The 18,593-nt window shown below is 36.6% G+C and overlaps 1 protein-coding gene across 2 annotated transcripts in view; it reads right to left on the bottom strand.

Moving 5' to 3' along the window:
- The window catches only part of XIRP2 (xin actin binding repeat containing 2), a 102,516-nt gene that overhangs the window by 39,798 nt on the left and 44,125 nt on the right, over nt 1-18,593 (bottom strand). Inside the window, exons 2-3 of one of the 2 annotated variants that reach the window (XM_014545398.1) lie at nt 7,985-8,145; nt 2,807-2,944 (exon numbers count right to left, since the gene is read on the bottom strand). In XM_014545398.1, coding sequence (XP_014400884.1) covers nt 2,807-2,944; nt 7,985-8,145 — 299 coding nt within the window. Of the gene's footprint in view, nt 1-2,806; nt 2,945-7,984; nt 8,146-18,593 lie in introns of those variants that run through there. The other variant, XM_014545403.1, reaches the window with a different exon arrangement.

Raw genomic sequence — 18,593 nt, 5'->3', positions numbered from 1 at the left:
TGTCTTTAATAGTTTGTTTTTACATATGTCCTCTTTATATTTTATTTATATTGCATTGCATTATGAATAGGTTTAGTCATTCCTCATGGAATTATTGGGTATTATTAGCATGTCTAAACGTAGATAATGAAACTGAGAGGTCACTACAGGCCCAGAGTCATGCAGATTTGACTTCTAGTGCTTGGTTGGTTTTTCCCTACTCCCACACACAGTATTTCATATTCATAGAATAGCATCTACGTCTTTTCATCATAAACTACATTTGCAAGGAGCTTATTGTGAAAGTATATATAGTTTGTTGGTTGCCTTTGTTTTTACCTACTATTCATTTATTCCTTATTGATAGCTGTATATGCTGAACATTTAGGTAAACAGGTACAGAGGCCTAAGTCAACCAGCATCTCTGGCTATAGCAATTAGTGCTAACAGGGCTTGTGTGTTTCATTTAGAGCCAGTTAGATGGGTAAGGCCTTTTCCTGGGACTTCTGGAAAAGGATTCTTACCCTTTCTCTGCAAAAATTATTTTTACAACTATCTGGGGGCAACCTGGGTGAGAATGGGGGCAGTTCAGAGGAAGCGAGGCTGAGAGGTAGAAAAAAGAAATACAATGAAGATAATACTTAACTTTTTTAAACAAACACTTGTGCGGTGCTTAAAATGGGCCAGGCACAATTTTAAGCACTTTACAAATATAACTAATCATCCTCTTAACAAACCTATTGCGGAGGTACTATTATAACCTTGACTTTGACTTTATAATTGAGGAAATTGAGACACAGAGAAATTAGGAACACCCCTAATGTCACACATCTAATAGTGATGGAGCAGGAATTTGGACCCAAGTGATCTGACTTCAGTTTCTGTGCTTAGCCACCATGCTAGGCACATGTTTTGAGCCCTTATATCAATGAAGATTCTTACATACTTAAAAATGGGTTCTAAAAAAAAGAAGGAAAGAAAGAAATCCTTGATTTGTTGCATTTGGCATTTTTCCTGATATAAACATTCTCACTATGGCTAATTTCAAGCTGTTAACATGACATCATCTGGTTAACAAGATTCCTAAAAATTAACTAATCAAAGAGTTGGCAAAAGCCAGCTGCTCTGGTATACCACTGGAGTTTACAACAACCTCCCTTACATAAGACTGCCTTTTGGTGAATCTATCAGTTGCTTTGGGTTTCAGCCACTCTGGGTTGGGTTTTCTGTCTTGTAATATTAGAGTCCTCACTGAGTCCAAGTTTCATGGATAATGAAATACTTTCACAGAAATAGTCCTTTTGTTATTATATTAGAACTCTATAATAACCTCATGAATAAACAAATCACTCAACAGGTTTCACATCTTACTTATCAGAAACGGAGGCTTAAGTGGGTTATGAATTTGGTTTATGTGGTATTGGCCACAGAATTGCCAGACCCGGTGCAAAATGAAAGTATGGGGTCCCTTGTTAAGGAACTATTCAGAACTTCAAGAAGATGGAAGTAGAGCATTAAGCTAAATGCAGGGCACTTCTAGGAATGGGGCTCTGTGCAAATGCCCAGCCATACACCCATGAAGGTACCCTGTGCCTGCCACTTAGCTGCTGACAGAGGTGGCCTGTGAACTCGGATCCACAAATCCCATAGCCCTTACAGTCTACTGTAGTGCTTCCTGCAAAACAGAGGCTCTGCAAATGCATTGCCTACATTTCTATGTAGGAGTTGTTACTTAAATTATTAATGATATAGCTGTATTTTGTCTTGTTGACCAATTTCAAGTAAACACACACAATTGACTCACTTATATGTTGCAAGAGCTATATATTAGATTACAACTATATCCTTTCTTAATTTCTTATTTACATTATGTTTCCTTTGGTAAAATTAAAAGAAATCTAACATAAATGTATTAAGCTGTCTAGATTGCATGTTTTTTAGTTTTTAGACAATGCCAGAAAAAGAAAACAAATACTCCTTCACATATCAGATTTTTAATTATTCTATCTGATATACTCTCCCCCACCAAACATACCGATTGCTTTATTTTTAAAACTTAGGCAATTCTAAATATTGTAGAGATTAAAAAAACAAAAACCCCTTTTATCTCCTACTACAAAATTTCAGAAATACCCCGGTTACTTTCTTCCTCATGGAAAACACGGGCCTAAGTGCAGCTGTTTACAATGCAATTCCTTATTTTCAAAGTACCAAGCTCAGTCTAATGAGTTTTATTACTTAGATTCTTACATTCAAATATCATTATACCCCATGATTATATTTAGTGATATATGATAATGAAAGAATGAAATGGGGAAATTCTTTTATATAAGGTATCATTATATAGTTTTACATAACATCTGGGTTCCACTGGCCAATTTTTGATGATTTTTAAAGAAAACAGAAAACTCACCGCAATAAAACAGCTAAATAATGCTTCAGATTTAATTTGTGCCAACAACAAGCAGATAGTTTACTAGGAATTATAACCTAGAAGAAGAGGCTCAATATAAAAACTGTACTCAATGTTTCTATTTACCTGCTGACTAACCTAAGCTATTTAATTTTCATTTATGCTTGAAACATTATATGCTGAGAGGAAAAATATTCCAGCATGGTTCCCAAGAAATGTGGCAAAATTCTCCAAGACAGTAAAGTGGTACATTGATATGCTTTAAAAATGGTTTTCTAAAACGTTTACATTTTATCATTTTTGTTAATGAGGAATGAAAAGAAATGTACCACTAAAGGTGGGGGGTTAGTAGGGGCAGTGAAATGAGAGCATTTCAACCTTACTTGACTTATCCATAAACTATAGCAGTATTACCTGCTCAGATCTGGTCTGATGCTGGTACTGGTGCTGAGAAAAGGTATTATAGGAAGAAGCAATTTTGTCCTTCTCAAATTGTTTCTTCACTCTGGCCAAACCACCAGGCACTGTGCACATGTCTGCTTCCTCCATCATCTAGGACCATTAAAAAAAAAAAAAGGAAAATTCAGCTTTATATTTTTCTCAGGATAGGATTCTCAAGCTATTTAAAAAAATAGTTGACAATTATGGGTGGGTGATATATTAAAAAGGACATTAATATATGTAATTATTTCAGTATACTCTTACAGAAGCCCTTAGTAAAAATAATCTCTCCATGTTATTTTCTCATTTATCTGCTTTTTGATATAAGTTAGAAGAATATTAAAAATAGTAAGTTAATTCTCCTTTCAGATCTTGATGCCTGGAGATTAGAACTATTAGGATGTATTTCTCTAATAATACATAGACAAGTAGAAATTAAAACACTAGATTCAATTTTAACCCAATAATATTGTCATTAAAATCCAACATGTTATAGGCAACACATTTAGAATATTAAAAACATTTGACTCACTCCAAAATGGATTTAAATCATTAAGGATGAACAAAATAACCTCGGAGTATATCTGAGGCAAAAATATTAATGTCAGCAATAACAACTACTGAATACACAGTACACTGTGAGTTGCTATGTACTTACAAATATCTTGTCATTCGATGCTTCTCCATTTTCTTTGAAATATGGATACTTATTACCTTGATTTTTAAGTCAGGAAATTGAGGTTTGGAAAAGTAAGGCAGCTTGTAAATTCTCACAGCTCGGGTGTGAGTGTTGGAGCTGGAGTTGGAACTCACCTGGGGTCTGTCTTAATCACAGCTGTCTGTCTGAATCCTTGTTAGCCTTAAAGGACAGGCAGAAAAACAGCAGCTAACGCCACCCCAGGACTCAGCTCCTAGTGTTGGTGTGTGAGGACAGGTGGGGGTGGGGTGGGGTGGGGGCTAAGATGAAAGGATTCTAACAGGCAGAAAAACAGCAGCTAACGCCACCCCAGGACTCAGCTCCTAGTGTTGGTGTGTGAGGACAGGTGGGGGTGGGGTGGGGTGGGGTGGGGGCTAAGATGATAAGGATTCTAGCTTGTCACTGGCATTGTACAGATGAGAGAATCTATTTCAACAGGCAATATTTGGAACAACTTGAAAAACACTGAGGAGTCCTGTCAGATTCTATGCCCCAGTGGGAAGTGCTACATAACTCAAGCACACTCCCCAGCCCAGCAGGCACTCAAGCCCAGATGGGAAAGACAACTCTCAAGCAAACAGACCTCCTGCCAACCCCCCTCCTCCAGGTCTCCTTAGAACTGGGAGCAGACTCAGCAACACTTCAAACCACAGCAGGTCTCCTGAGGTCTGGCTCAGCCCTGACATAACCTTGGAAGCCTTGAGACATGGGAGTAACTGGATGCCCTGGATGCCGCTGAGCTGAGGTTTGCATGCCATGGACCGTGGACTCCTGTGGACCTGGGATCATTACCCCAGTGCATATTCTCTCTCTCAAACAGATACCAAAAACACAACTACCGTCTTGGGGTTTCCCATATTCCAAAATATTGGAGACTAAATGGATACTCAAGATTATCTGAATTCTAGCAAATATTCAAGTGGTCGCTTTATGAAGTTCACAACCTTTCCCCAGGTACATGGACTCTTGAATAGTTAAGAATATGCACTCTATGGAAAAAAAGGGATGATTGTACACTTGTATGTACTAGACAGATATTCTATCAGATTCTGCAACAAAGTCAAATATAAGTGCTGGTCAGTTACTGCCATCTGATACATGGTAAAGTCTGAGAAAGTATGGTGTCCCTTTTGAAATTAGAGATAATGAAGGGGAAGGGTGAATTAAGGCTACTGTCTTTTTTTTCTTTTTTTAACCCCTACCATTTAATTTATATAAGTGGCCTTTCTCAATTGAGCATCTAAAGAAGATACAGGGTGGGGCAAAAGTAGGTTTACAGTTGTGAGTACAGTAAACACAGAGTTTATGCTTATATTGTTATGTATTAATTATTGTATTATTTATTTGTACTATAACTGTAAATCTACTTTTGCCATACCCAGTATATAAATATTAAATTATAGAAATTAAAGTAATTATTGTTAAGAAAAACCTTACTCTTGCCAACAAGTATAAACAATGTCCAAATCATATGTAAGTTAATCTGGTAAACCCCAGCAATTATGCTAGTAAATGGATACTTTCCCAGTATGTGCATTTTCTCAAAAATGTCAATTCCTATACCGAACAGGTTGCCTGTCTTCTACCAAATAGATTAAAAAACAGATATAAAAAACAGATATGCCCATTCCTTTCCTTTAGCACTGTGCTTTGGAATAGAGCAAATTGTACATGCAAAATGCAGACAGTTGATTATTTTTACTAATACCATCGCGATCCCTAACATCCTGGTCCTGCTGCACTACAGCTGCTGTTACCCACCCAAGTGGGGCAAGTCCTTTAAGCTGTAGTTTAGGGGTGGTGATAAGCTTTCCTTGTTCAGCTCAGATTGTAAATGAAGGTTTACATATGTAGATGGAGGATTTACTCTCAAGGGGCAGTCAGTAGCCTAAGCTGGCTCAGACTGAGATCCCCTCCCATGATTTTGCCTTGTTTAGCACCATGTACTAAACATCCCAACTAATCCATGTTCTTGTAAATGAGCACATAACTTAGATTGTTTTGTTTTGAACCTTTTTATGTTTATCCTTATTCTAGTTTTCTTATTCTTGGAGTAGGAAATAAGACTTAGCCTCTAATGGATATGCCAATAGTAAAGTTATCTTAATATGTTAATTTAAATACCTAACACGGAACCTACCTAACACTGTTAGTTTAATAATAATTTAAATACCCTACACCTAAATCTAGGTAAATATATTACATAATCACCAATTTCCTTTACCAGAACTGTCTTTGGGTTCTAGAGCAAATTAGAAATACCATAATTTGTGGAGTGATTCTAATCCCAGTTCTGACACTTAAAACCTTGGACCAGAGTTCCTGAACCTCAGTTTTATTTCTCATAAACTGGGAATAACAGTACATTTCTCAAAGATTTCTTGTGTGTCTTAAAAAGGATAAAGGAAATAAAATTACAGAGCACAGAATCTGGCACTTTAATTTGTTTCTTGAAAAATGTTACTTCCCCCTTCTCTTCTGGAGGCTGCTGCAGCCTGATGCCTTTTCAAGAGCATGACTTTCATTTAGATTCAACCAAATGCCATCTGGCTGAGGCTAGGACAATGAGCAACCCATCATTGTCAGCTATTGCAACGTGATTGAAATATAATGGGTACAGTTTGGGACTGAATCAGTGACTTCCAGATTTTGCACATTTAATATTTGGATTATTTGTGTAGACAGAAATATAGTCACAAGCAGTTCCCATTATTTTAAAAAAACTGAACACACATTTGATGCAGCTGACCAATAAGGCAGATTTTTTTGTTGTTGTATGCTTTTTTTTCCGTTTCTTTAGATATTTACCAGGATTTCTCTGAGATACCAGTAATGTGTTCTTTATTTCCTCTCAAAATATTTACTTAGGGTTAAACCAAATAATAGGACAGTTGTTGGGCCAAAACTGCTTTCATGTATGAGAGGAGGCAGTTGAATGCAGTTGAAAGAGTACTGAAGTCAAGAAACTAGAGATTTAGCATGCCTTTGCCACAAATTACATGATCTCCATAAATCACTTTCCCTCAGTTTTGTTTTCTTTTTTTGTAAATTGGCAGGAAAAGGAAGGATTATTTAATTTCTTATATGTAAATTATCTCCAGAATAGAATTACATTAAATTTTTTGTATTAAATTGTGATAATTTAGTTTCCTATGTGCCCAATTTAAATATTCTCTTTTTTGCACATCATAAATACATATTATGCCCTACAGAAGTTTTTTATGGTTTTATGGTATATGATAAAAGATGGTTTACTAAATAGCCAGTCTTTAATTAAGTATTTTCAAAATCAGCTTGTTTCCCCAAGAATCATTTCTCCAATTTAGAATGCTAATTTGTAGTGAAGTTCCTTAATGATCCAGCAGGGGGTGCTATCTAAGAAGACTTTTGGGAAGTGCTAGAGTGATACTATTTGTTTTGGAAGTGATCTAGGGACTTATGTCATTTCTTTACATTCATTCAAAATCTATTCTGCATCTAAAATGGATTTTTAATGACTATGTAAAAACTTAAATGTCATCTAGAATTGCAACATTGTTAATGAGTTTGGCAGTCAGCCTTGTCTCTAAATAATTTGCAAAACAGAATGTTAAGAATAGCTATTTTAGAATACTACCCTTTTGGGCTATTCTCACTCTCTTTCTCTTTTGGTTAAATGAATAATTTTACTAATTTGGTGATTATAATTATAAAATAATGTTTTTATACTCCATTAAGCTATAAAGCTGCTACTCATAAAATGACTCATCAAATCCTGTGGATCGAAGGCCACAGAATATGGAACACAAATTCTTTTGAATATAATTTTATATTCAAAGTTATATTTGCCTCTAAAAATTGGTGGTCTTACTGAATCCTGCTGTTTCCTATAATCATAATTGGTTTAGCAGAGTGCCTACATTGCTAATTCCCTCATTTCTATGTTGATTAACCTATACCTAATGGATTTAGTACATACAGAGAAATGAGAAATGCAAAAGAAATTATACTGCCAGTGATTTTAAATGAACTATACATGAGACCAAAGAGGGAGGCATGCAGGCCTACATTATTAAAATTTGAAATTAATTCCCAACTTTCCTGAGGAGAATAGCTATAGGTTAAATGATAATGATGGCAATAAGAACACATTTATACAGTGCCTTATGGCTTATACATAAATTATCTCTTTGACTCCTCCCTAAGGCCCTCTGTGGTAGATGGTTATTCCCATTTTTTCAGTTACGGAAACTGAAGCTCTGAGAGGAGTTAGGAGAGTAGCCCAAATCACACAGTTAACAAGTAGAGAGCTGACGCTTCAATTTGGATCCTCTGAATTTGATGCGCACGATTTCTGTGCTTTTTCTACTTTATCCCTTTGTCCAATAGTATTCTTATATTGCAATAGAAGGAGGGTGTGTGAAGAGCAGACAACAAGCACATTGCCTAATACAAAACCAGCAGGAGCAGCTTACATTGGCGGAGAAGCTGTGGCGGTCACCCTTGGAAACAGCTGCTTGGTACCTCGCCATCCGTTCCTTCAATGGCACCACCTCCTGGAGGTCTGACACACCTTCAGTCCAGGCAGCGCTGTCTTCTGCAAATTCACGTGCAGGCTTATCAGGGCCAACAGTCACTGAAAGGAAATGCAGAATGTTCAGATACGTGTCAGGGTTTGCAAAGAAAATAGCATCACCTTCTGAACAGTGAAGGCATTTAAAATATCTGGTCATAAAACAGACTGCGACATTTCACAGTATTTTCGATGTTTCACTGTCACCTCTTTTCTTCAAGTGTCAAGCAAAGCTACAAGATGCCTGTATAGAAGCATATGCTTATACAAACAAGAAAAGAAAATGCTGTTCCCACTCCTCCTCCTGCAACTATTCTGATGAGAAATATTTATTAAGACATACATAATGTTAATTATAAACATTTCTGAAGTACTATGTGTTGGATTTATGCTAAATGTTTAAGAGCATTATATCATTTACTTCTCTAACAACCTCATAAAGTGGGTGCTATTATTTTCTAAAATTCATAGGTAAGAACACAGAGACTCAAAATAAAAAAAAATACATGGCTATGATCACACAACTAACAAGTGGCAGATTTGACAGTTGACCGTACTGTTTAGCAAGTCTAAAAATTGTTCTTTCCTTCTCTCCCCACTCCTCAACCCTCAGGAAGATAGATTTAGCTAAAATATGTGAATGCTTTGAGAATTATGGACTGTTTTTTCTTTTATTCATAGAGATGGCATATAAGAAAGAAATAATAGTACTATTGGAAAAAGCTTGTTAGCCACCCATTTCAGAGAGATGATTTGCCCACTGAAGCCATCTGCCTGACAGAAATAGAGGGTAGTAGAAATCACGTACTTGGGAAAAGAGCAGAAGACTCATAGTTATTGGAAACAGACAGGTCTTAGAGGTCACACAGTCTAACCTGGTCTAACCAGCTCCTTTTACGCATAAGGAAATATGTCTCAGTGTCTAAAAGAAACACAAGGACCCTGCACATGATTCTCCATGGTTATTTAGTTGTGTGTGCCAGAGCTGGTCTCAAAACTAGTTGTTCGTATATAATCTGGTGTTTTTGTTATCACTCTGCTTGACAGTTTACTATTTACCCTTAAAGAATATTGTAATTCTAAAATTATTTCAATCAGATCTTTGTGTGGGACCAATTAGTGTATGAAATGTATATGTATATTTATGTCTTTTCATCACTCATTCATGCCCTGCCTTTCACTTTAAGAATGACAGTTTCTGGGTCTCGTGGAGCAGAGCTCTTTGGTGTCCTTTGTTATTTGGATTGGTTTTATTTAATCACTTAGAGGCCCGGTGCACGAAATTTGTGCACTGGGAGGAGGGGGTGTCTCTCAGCCCAGCCTGCACCCTCTCTAATCTGGGACATCCCTCTCACAATCCGGGACTGCTGGCTCCCAACCGCTCACCTAACCTAGCCTGATCACCCCCTAACCACTCCCCTGCCAGCCTGATTGACGCCTACTGCTCCCCAGCCGACTTGATTGCCCCCAACTGCCCTCCCCTGCCGGCCTGGTCCCTCCCAACTGCCCTCCCCTGCCGGCCTGGTCACCCCTAACTGCCCTCCCCTGCTGGCCTGGTCACCCCTAACTGCCCTCCCCTGCTGGCCATCTTGTGGTGGCCATCTTTTGACCACATGGGGGCAGCCATCTTGTGCAAGGGCGTGAGGGTCAATTTGTATATTACCTCTTTATTATATAGGATTGTGATGAAAGAACACAAGGTAACAGATAGCCAAGCTGTTTTCTCTACCTCCTCCTACAGTTTCCACATTAAACCATCTTATTTAATTGTTTGCATTTTCTATTAGTTTCTTTGAGCAGTTGAGAATGAATGTGACCCAGAAAAAATAAAAATCACTTCTGTTTTGACTTCTTGATTATTTGATTTTCCATAGGGACTTCTTATTAAAATACATATTTTCTGTATTTTAATTAAAATTGTAAATATATTTTATTTACCATGCTTTCTAAAAGAAACAAAAAATATAAAGGAATAAGGAGTTATATGAACCTTGTGATTGTACAAACTGATATGTTCACAAGTGTCAGTCATTTTTGAAGTTCACCTATCACCCAAAACCTCATTTCCATACAAAAATATACTCTTTGAATTGATTCTGATAAAAGAGACTCCCACAAACCACTGAAAGTTTTTCACATGCTGAAGAAATATATCTTCATTTCCCCCTGCATATTATCTGTCTGCACATATGAGTTTAGTTTGTATTCAACTGTACTCTTTTTACTTTGTTGTGAGTAATCACTCTATAGATTTTATTGAACAGGACTCCCTAAAGTTTTCCATGTTAAAATATAAATAAATTTTATTTTGTATATTATTCATAAAAAGATGTCATTCTTTTATTAACCTTAATAAAAGAAGTTTGTAATTGCTAAAATGTACAGTTAGTATTTACTTTTAAAATACCAAATTCTTACCTTTTTTTATTATACTGAGAAATGTCCAAGGTTAATTGTCAGAAATTCAGTAGCCTAAGTATTAAGAGATTTGGATTCCATGGCCTTGTGGCCTTTTATTCTGATCACCGTAAAGACACCCATTTTCATCTCTTTCTCTCTCTCTCTCTCTCTCTCTCTCTCTCTCTCTCTCTCTCTCTCTCCCCTTCTCTTTTTTCTATCTCTTTCTTTTTCCACATTAGTAACTTTGCCTACTCAGAGTAGAAAACTTTTCTTGAGCTAACAATTTGTGTCCATATTGTTCCCTAACCTCTTAAGTGGATGTCTTATTGATTCTTCATCTGAAAACCAGGGTGATGCTTCCTGCCCAGTGTACTGTGATGCAGTGCACCTATCTGCTTCTACTTGATGCTGCTGACACACGATGTCATTTTTAAGATTGTTAAGACAGCCCCATTCTGAGGGATGTGTGGGGAAGAGATAGGAACATTGTTACCTGACCTCATAATGCACTATTTCAGAAGGCTTGAATGCAACTGAGATTGGAGAACAGTGTGAAATGAGTTCAGGCTATCTTCAGAGAAAGGAGATGTAGAAGAACAAATAAAGATGCTACTGTGATAAAATGTCTGGAAAAATAGGGAACGATGAACCTGTAATTATGCAAATCAGACAGTGGAGGAACATGCTATAAGGCTAAAGTGAAAAAGGGAAGGGAAAAATAAAATTTAAGATGACCATTTCTGTTAGAAAGCATTATAAATAGTAGTATTACAAAATGATTGTACTATAAATTACTCGTCTCTGAAATTTAGAGGTAATTTATTTTGCAGATGAATAAATGAAAATCCAAAGAAGTTTGGTGAATTCTCCCAAGTCTCCAGAGCTAATGGCAAAGCTGGGCCTAGAATCCATTGCACCCTAAATAGTAAATGTTTTCTTTTACTTGACAATAAGAAAATTCCTAATCCATAGAAACTATTAATTCTTTGTATAATGGAATAAACCCTATTATGGACATAAAAAAGGGGGTTCTACTGTAAGTAACCTCAATAGGGTGATCTGATCATGGATTCTTAACTGAGAAGGTTATGGTAAAACTTTTCATGTTCAAGGAACAAGAAAAATTCTAAATTATGCTGACACATGAAAAAGTTCTGTGATAAACAAAATTCAGACATCCATATATCTTCTTTTTAAAATATGTTTTTATTGATTTTTTAGAGAGAGAGAAAGGGAGAGGGAAACATTGATTTGAGAGAGAAACATTGATTGGCTGCCTCCTGCACCCCTATCGCATCCCTACCAGGAATGGAACTCACAACCTGGGTATGTACCTTGAATTGAACTGGTAACCTTTGGGTGCACGGGATGATACTCAACCAACTGAGCCACACTGGCCAGGGTCATGTATCTTCTTTATAACACTGAAAACTAAAATTTATTAGAAAATTGGTTACTGGAATTTTAGTTTTGTGAACTAGACAAATAAAACTTTTATGAAAATAAACAGAAGTCAAACACAGTCTATGTAGCAAAAGGTAGCCAAAAAATAAAACAAAAGGCCTCAAAATAAAATACCTAAAAGAGAAGGTAGAAATAAAATCAAATATAATAGTCATGAAAATAAACACAGGTCAAACTTCACACTAAAAGTCAAAGACAAATAAATCCAACTAAATGCCACCAGCAAGAAATAAACCGAAATAAACCAAACAATTTAAAGAGAAAATATTGGGCAAAAATATGTGAGTAAAAGTCATTATGACTATATTCCTTTCATGCAAAGTAGTATTAAAGACAAAGAGGGCTATTCAGTAGATAGAAAATACCATCCCACTATGAAGCTGTAACACTGTACACCACTGCATGTTGACTAGCCCAGTACAGAAACACATAAAGACCATTAGTAACCAAAAGAAAAGGAGAACTTTAATAGGAATATAGTTGTTGTGGGTGACGCTAACATATCTCCCTTCATCTTTGTCCTAGAAAATTTCAAAAGTAAATGATTTGAATTGTATAATCAATAGGGTTAATTTATTTTTTGTCATTAAATAAATATTGATTATCTAGAATAAGCATAAAACATGGCCACTATGCTCCAGAGATTTCAGTCTAGTTGGAAAGACAGAGAGGCAGTTATTACCCAAGAATTAATGGGTTTACACCACGTGAATTGGGAGCCTACAGAGAGGACATAACCACCTGGGTGTGTGAATGAGCAGGTGGCAGGGAAGGCTCCCTGAAAGGGGAACATCTGCACTGAAACATGAAGGAGTTGGACGTGTGAATATGTGAAAGAAAGAAAGATGCAGAAAGGAGATGAAGCAGCAGCATTACCAACAAATCATTTTGGGAAAATGGGGCAATGTTTTTGAGGAAAACATTGAACTCTCACCATATTGCATATTACAGTGGAGTATGGGAGGGACTCAATGTATTTTTAAATGATAAAATAATCTTTAGAGAAATGTAAGTAATTCATCAAATGATTTCAGTTGGACTTTCTAAACACAAAAATAATTTAAAGTAAAAAAATCTCAATATTTATAAGACAAAAGGAAAACTGAGGAGGGACAATTATGATAAATAGGCTAAAGTGTTAATTTTCAATAAAGAACTGACAACGGGTCAGAAAAAAACTGCTAACATTGAAAATGGATAAATGACTCAAAAGAATGATTCACGTTAAAAAAAGACAGCAACTATGTATCAAGTGTTTTCTATTGGTCAGAGAGCAACCATTGAATGCTCTCAACCATCCTATAAGCTGGAGACAGCTTTTATTTTTTATCTCCATTTTACCAATAAGGAAACAGAGACACAGAAAGGTTATAAAACTTTCTCAAGGTCAGGTGGCTGGTGAGCTTCAGAGCTTGACAGGGAAGCCAGGCTGTCTGGCTTCAAGTTCTGTGACTTTACAACAATTCTATGCTACTTCTCAAGTGTCCAAAAAGCCAACAAACCCAAACAATCACCTTTCCCCATAAATAAATGAAGGAAAATTCAAGCAACATAGGGATGCTCTTTTCTGTTGTGAATTGATTTATATTGCATATACAATAAAACATATAAAATAGTCCCAGATAGCTCTCTAGTGTGATTATGTCTCAAGAAATTCTAAAGTTGAATAGTAATTTGAACTCCTGTGCAGAAAAACAAGAATTTTATAATTGCTTTTGTTTTGAAAATTTCTAAAATTAATTCAAGAAGGCTTTATTTAATCAGAACTAAGAGCAAAGCAGAGTGAGCCGGTGTGTCAAATGGAAGCTCACAAAGCTGAGGTGAATATAGACACTTCAAGAATATTGGCTTCAAGAATGTAAGCTCACTTTCCGTGTAACATCGATAGCTTCACTATGATATTCTGGATGCATTATGGAGAAGCCAACTGCTTCGTACTTGGGAAATTGATTTAGAACTAAATTGGGAGAGTGATGAACTAAGTTTCCATCAAATCTAAATCTATGAGCTATAACCTAGCTCAGATTTGTGCACAGGATATCATTCCAAAGGACATATCTTAGGCTCAGAGCCATAAGCATGAATACATATCCTATAATTCTTTAATATTTGCATCCCTTAGCTAATAATAAAATTCATTCCTTTTAAACATTAAAAATGCTGCTGCCAATTCAAATTTGTAATCAATTTGAGTTTTATATATTTTATCCTCATTTGAATACTATAAAACCAAGAAATGGATGGAGAATAAAATGAAAGAGCAAGTTGTATAGTGCAATCTTGTGCATTGATTTACAGTTCTTTAAAAAAAAACATGGAGAGGAAGGGCAAAGAGTAAAATGAATGGAAGTATGTATGCCATGACAGCATAAAAACTATATTGTGGCATCCATCCAACACATGAACACAGCGAATCATATTCCACTTATTAAGCTAGCTTCCCTATGGTCCTATTGTCCCCATATGCATTGTGTTATTGAGTGTATACTTGTCACCTTCCCAAAAATCCATCTCTTCATCTGATCACCATACTTTATACATTAATCAAAACAGACCTCTGAGGGTAATAAAAAAGATTAGTCTTGCTTCCTTAGTGACCCTTCCTTAACCAGGATTCTCCTAGTTAACTGGATACTAGAGGTGATCCTGCACATCTGGTTGTCTTTAAGAGGAAGAAGTCAAGATTCAGCATGTGGTAGACAAAATATTGGTTTTCCAATGTTTACATTCTTATCCCCAGTATCTGTAAACATGTCAGTGTACATGACAAATGTGATTAAGTTAAGGATATTGAGATGTGGAGGTGTCTTGGGTTATCCAGGTGGGTTCAATGTAGTCCCAAGGGTCCTCATAAGTGAATGAGAGAGACAGGAGAGCCAGAGTCAGAAAGGAGGAGAGGGGGGAAGGGCAAAGGGAGAGAGAGAGAGAGAGAGAGAGAGAGAGAGAGAGAGAGAGATGCAGGTTCTACCTTGCTGGCTTTCAAGGAAAAGTCCTTCTAGAACAGTGGTTCTCAACCTTCTGGCCCTTTAAATACAGTTCCTCATGTTGTGACCCAACCATAAAATTATTTTCGTTGCTACTTCATAACTGTAATGTTGCTACTGTTATGAATCGTAATGTAAATATCTGATATGTAGGATGGTCTTAGGCGACCCCTGTGAAAGGGTCATTCGACTGGCAAAGGGGTCGTGATCCACAGGTTAAGAAGCAATGTCTAAGCTGAAAAAAGCTGAAAAAGACAGGACAACAGATCCCAGACCTCCCAACCCCCCAACTCCTGGAAGGACCTTAGCCAGCCAACACCTTGATTTTGGCCCAGTGAAACTAATTTTGGACTTTGGACCTCCAGAACTATAATATAATAGGTTTGTGCTGTTGTAGCTATTACTGTTTGTAGCTATTAATTTATTACAGCAGCAATAGGAAACTAACACAGGCATCCACTGTACACATACCTACACCTGTCCAAGTCAGAAATCCCTATACAGTAAAAAGGCATATTTTAGTTCCAGCTCCCTCAAATCTCACAGATTTATACATACAAACTACTCAGTGATGGAAACATCTTTGAAGTTATTCTTCATGTCCCAAAGAAGAAATGTCCACCTACCTATAAATAAAACGCAATTTAAATGTCCATGGTTCTAATCAATCCAAGTAACAGAAATGCCATTTCTAATTGTAATAAGTCTTGTTATGTAAATGAACATAATTTAGTCAGAAATTATGTAATCATTAGTACGTTAACATTGCTAGTTTGGGCATTTGAAAATTTAATCATATTACTATTAAATATTTTTAAATTAATTGTTCAGTTTAAAGAATTGGCCAGTTAAAGAAATCAATAATTGAAAAAAAATGACTTCAATTTCTTTGAAATGGTCAAATAAATTAGAACCATTAAATGCCTGTAGATGATGCATATTTTTACAGCATAAGTCTCTTGTTGGATATTTCCCTAGTACAATCAGACTTAGAGTGCATTATAATAATGATAACTGTCTGTTAATGAATGTCAATTATGTGTTAATCATTTTATATGTATTATCTCACTAACTCTTATAACAACCTACTGATAGGTAGTGGTATTTCCATTTTACTGAAGAGGAAAGTAACATTCCAAAGAAAAAACTCATATAGTAAGTGGCTAAGCCTGGAATTGAGTTCAGGAATTTCTGAATATAAGACTCTTCAACTCTTCATAGTCACTTTATGTAAATATATTTTGGTCAAAATATAAAATTTTATTATAAAGTAAATTTTTAAAGGTATCTTTTCTGCTTCATGGACATCTATACACAGATTCTTTCTAGATATTATTTATTTCAAATATCTAGGGACAAATCAAAGGGAAACTAATAAGCTGAATTTTTATGGCTCTAAGTGGCTCCTTTTTTTTGTCCTTAGCAACTTAAGTTTTGAATTAGAAATCAAAGCAAAATTTGTAGTTATATTTTTTTGGTCACTGTGGAGATCAAACTTGAAACAGAGTTAAGCCTTAATACAAATGACAGGCATGGGGATGAACTTCACTATAAAGGACAGAAAATGCAAAACTAGGACCAGTGCTCTCATTTTCTATTGATCTGTTCTGCCCTAGGGCATGGGAGGTGGTGTCATGCTTCCATCAAAGTGTTCTATTGTTTAAATCTGCATTCCAGGTATACAATGAGGCTATTTGATAATCTGTCTTCTAAAGGCTTTAGTCATACATTCAATAAACATCTACTGTCCATCTACTATTGGCCAAGCAGAGTGCTCAGGAGTATTAATTAATCACCATTATATTCCATTCTGCTCTACTTGAAAAGAGAAGAAAAGAAAAACAACAGAGGGATCTTCAATAAATATGGTATTCTAAGGAGCACTGACTGGCCTTATCTCTAAAAACAAAAATACACATGTTGCATCATTTCACCAAGCTGACTTCTGAATAGAACAAGTTTCCAGGTGGCTGGCCCTGCTAAGGAAGTTGGCTTGTCTGAAGAAACACCAAAATGGAGCTCTCATCAAGAGGGGAATCTTGAGGGACTTGGTGGCTCATACCCCCACTCCCTGCCCCCCAAACCACATTTATTTATATTGAGGTGAAATCAGATTAAAATGGATAAAGCCCAATCAGATTCAATGGGTTGAAAAGTCACTCACATGTAGCTTCATAGTGAGTCCATTTCTTTTCAGATTGTTCCCACTTAATCCAGCCAGTGAGGAGCTCCCTTGGCTATGCTCTTCCAATTAAAAAAAAATTATACTTCCATTTGTATTATTTAACTAGAGGCCCGATGCACGTAATTCGTGCAAGGGGCTTGGCCCTCGTAGCCCCGGCTGCCTCATGGCCTGGCTGCCTCGTGGCCCTGCGGCCCCACGGCCCTGCCCACTGGTCATTCCGGAAGGTCATTCCAGAAGGTCGTTCCGGAAGGTCATTCCACAGTCAGTTCTAATTAGCATATTAGCACTTTATTATATAGGATACTTTTTACTATATCTCTGAGTCCCTCTGCCTTCCCGAATTCTCTCACCTTCCAGCAACATGCAAGCTCCTCCAATACTGGCCAGAAAGAAACTAATTTTGTAAACCTGCTTTACACTAGGTTCTGTCTTGGGCACTTTATCCTGGAGGAGGCAGACCTGCAGGGAGATTAACCAGATCTCACAAAAATAAAGAGTTTTACATAGTACCTTGCACATAGGAAATAATAAATGCTTACTTGGGTTATTATATACTGTAGGTATTATCATCCAGGTAATCTGAGATGATAAAAGTCTGAGAAGTAGAAAAGTTACGAGAATTTTCCAAAACTCAAAGTTACTAAGTAGCAAGGATAGGACATGGCTCAGGTCCATCTGGATCTAAAGCCTTTTGTAAAGAATTTCCATCCCTCTTTATAAGTCAAGTATATACCATGTTCTCTGAAACAAGGAGAACACAATAAATCATAAAATAATAGATAATTACACATTGAGAATGGGGCTAAGAAAATGGCATAGTCCTACTCATACAGCCACCGGGATGGAGAAAGTATATAAAAGAGAAGAAATTACTAACTCAATGTATATGACATTCAAAGAGTTGGTTTGTCTGTGTTTTGGACACTGTAGCAACATGGAAATGCTTTGAAAATATAAAATTCATTAAAAATCACCCTAATGTATCATGCATTAGGGGCAGATCTGCTCTTCTGTCCCCCAAGCAGTTCCTGGCATTTTCTCCTACTCTATATATTTTAGGTTAAATCGTGAAACCATCACTCAAAGTTATTCACATTTTCCATTTCCCTGTGGGGTCTCTGAGCAGTGAGTTTGGCACAGTGAGTCCTGGCCTGGGCCAGCCAGGTGGTGATGAGGAGGCCACTCCCCAGGTCTGCTGGCCTTGTAGCTGCCTACAGGAGGCAAAGAGAAAGGTCTTGGACTCAAAATTTTTGATCCATTCCACTGTTGCTGTACAAAACCACACTGTGAGGATGTGGTGCATATACACAATGGAATACTACTCAGTCATAAGGAAAGATGAAATACTGCCACTTGCAACAACATGGATGGATCTTGAGAATATCATGCTGAGTAAAATAGGTCAGACTGATAAGGACAAAATTTATATGATTGCACTCATATATGGGATATAAAACTGAGAGCCACAAATGAACAAA

The sequence above is a fragment of the Myotis brandtii genome, unplaced genomic scaffold (genome assembly GCF_000412655.1).
Source record: "Myotis brandtii unplaced genomic scaffold, ASM41265v1 scaffold112, whole genome shotgun sequence".
NCBI lineage: Eukaryota > Metazoa > Chordata > Mammalia > Chiroptera > Vespertilionidae > Myotis > Myotis brandtii.
Note: the sequence above shows the minus strand (reverse complement) of the source record. Positions and strands in the feature narration are given on the sequence as shown.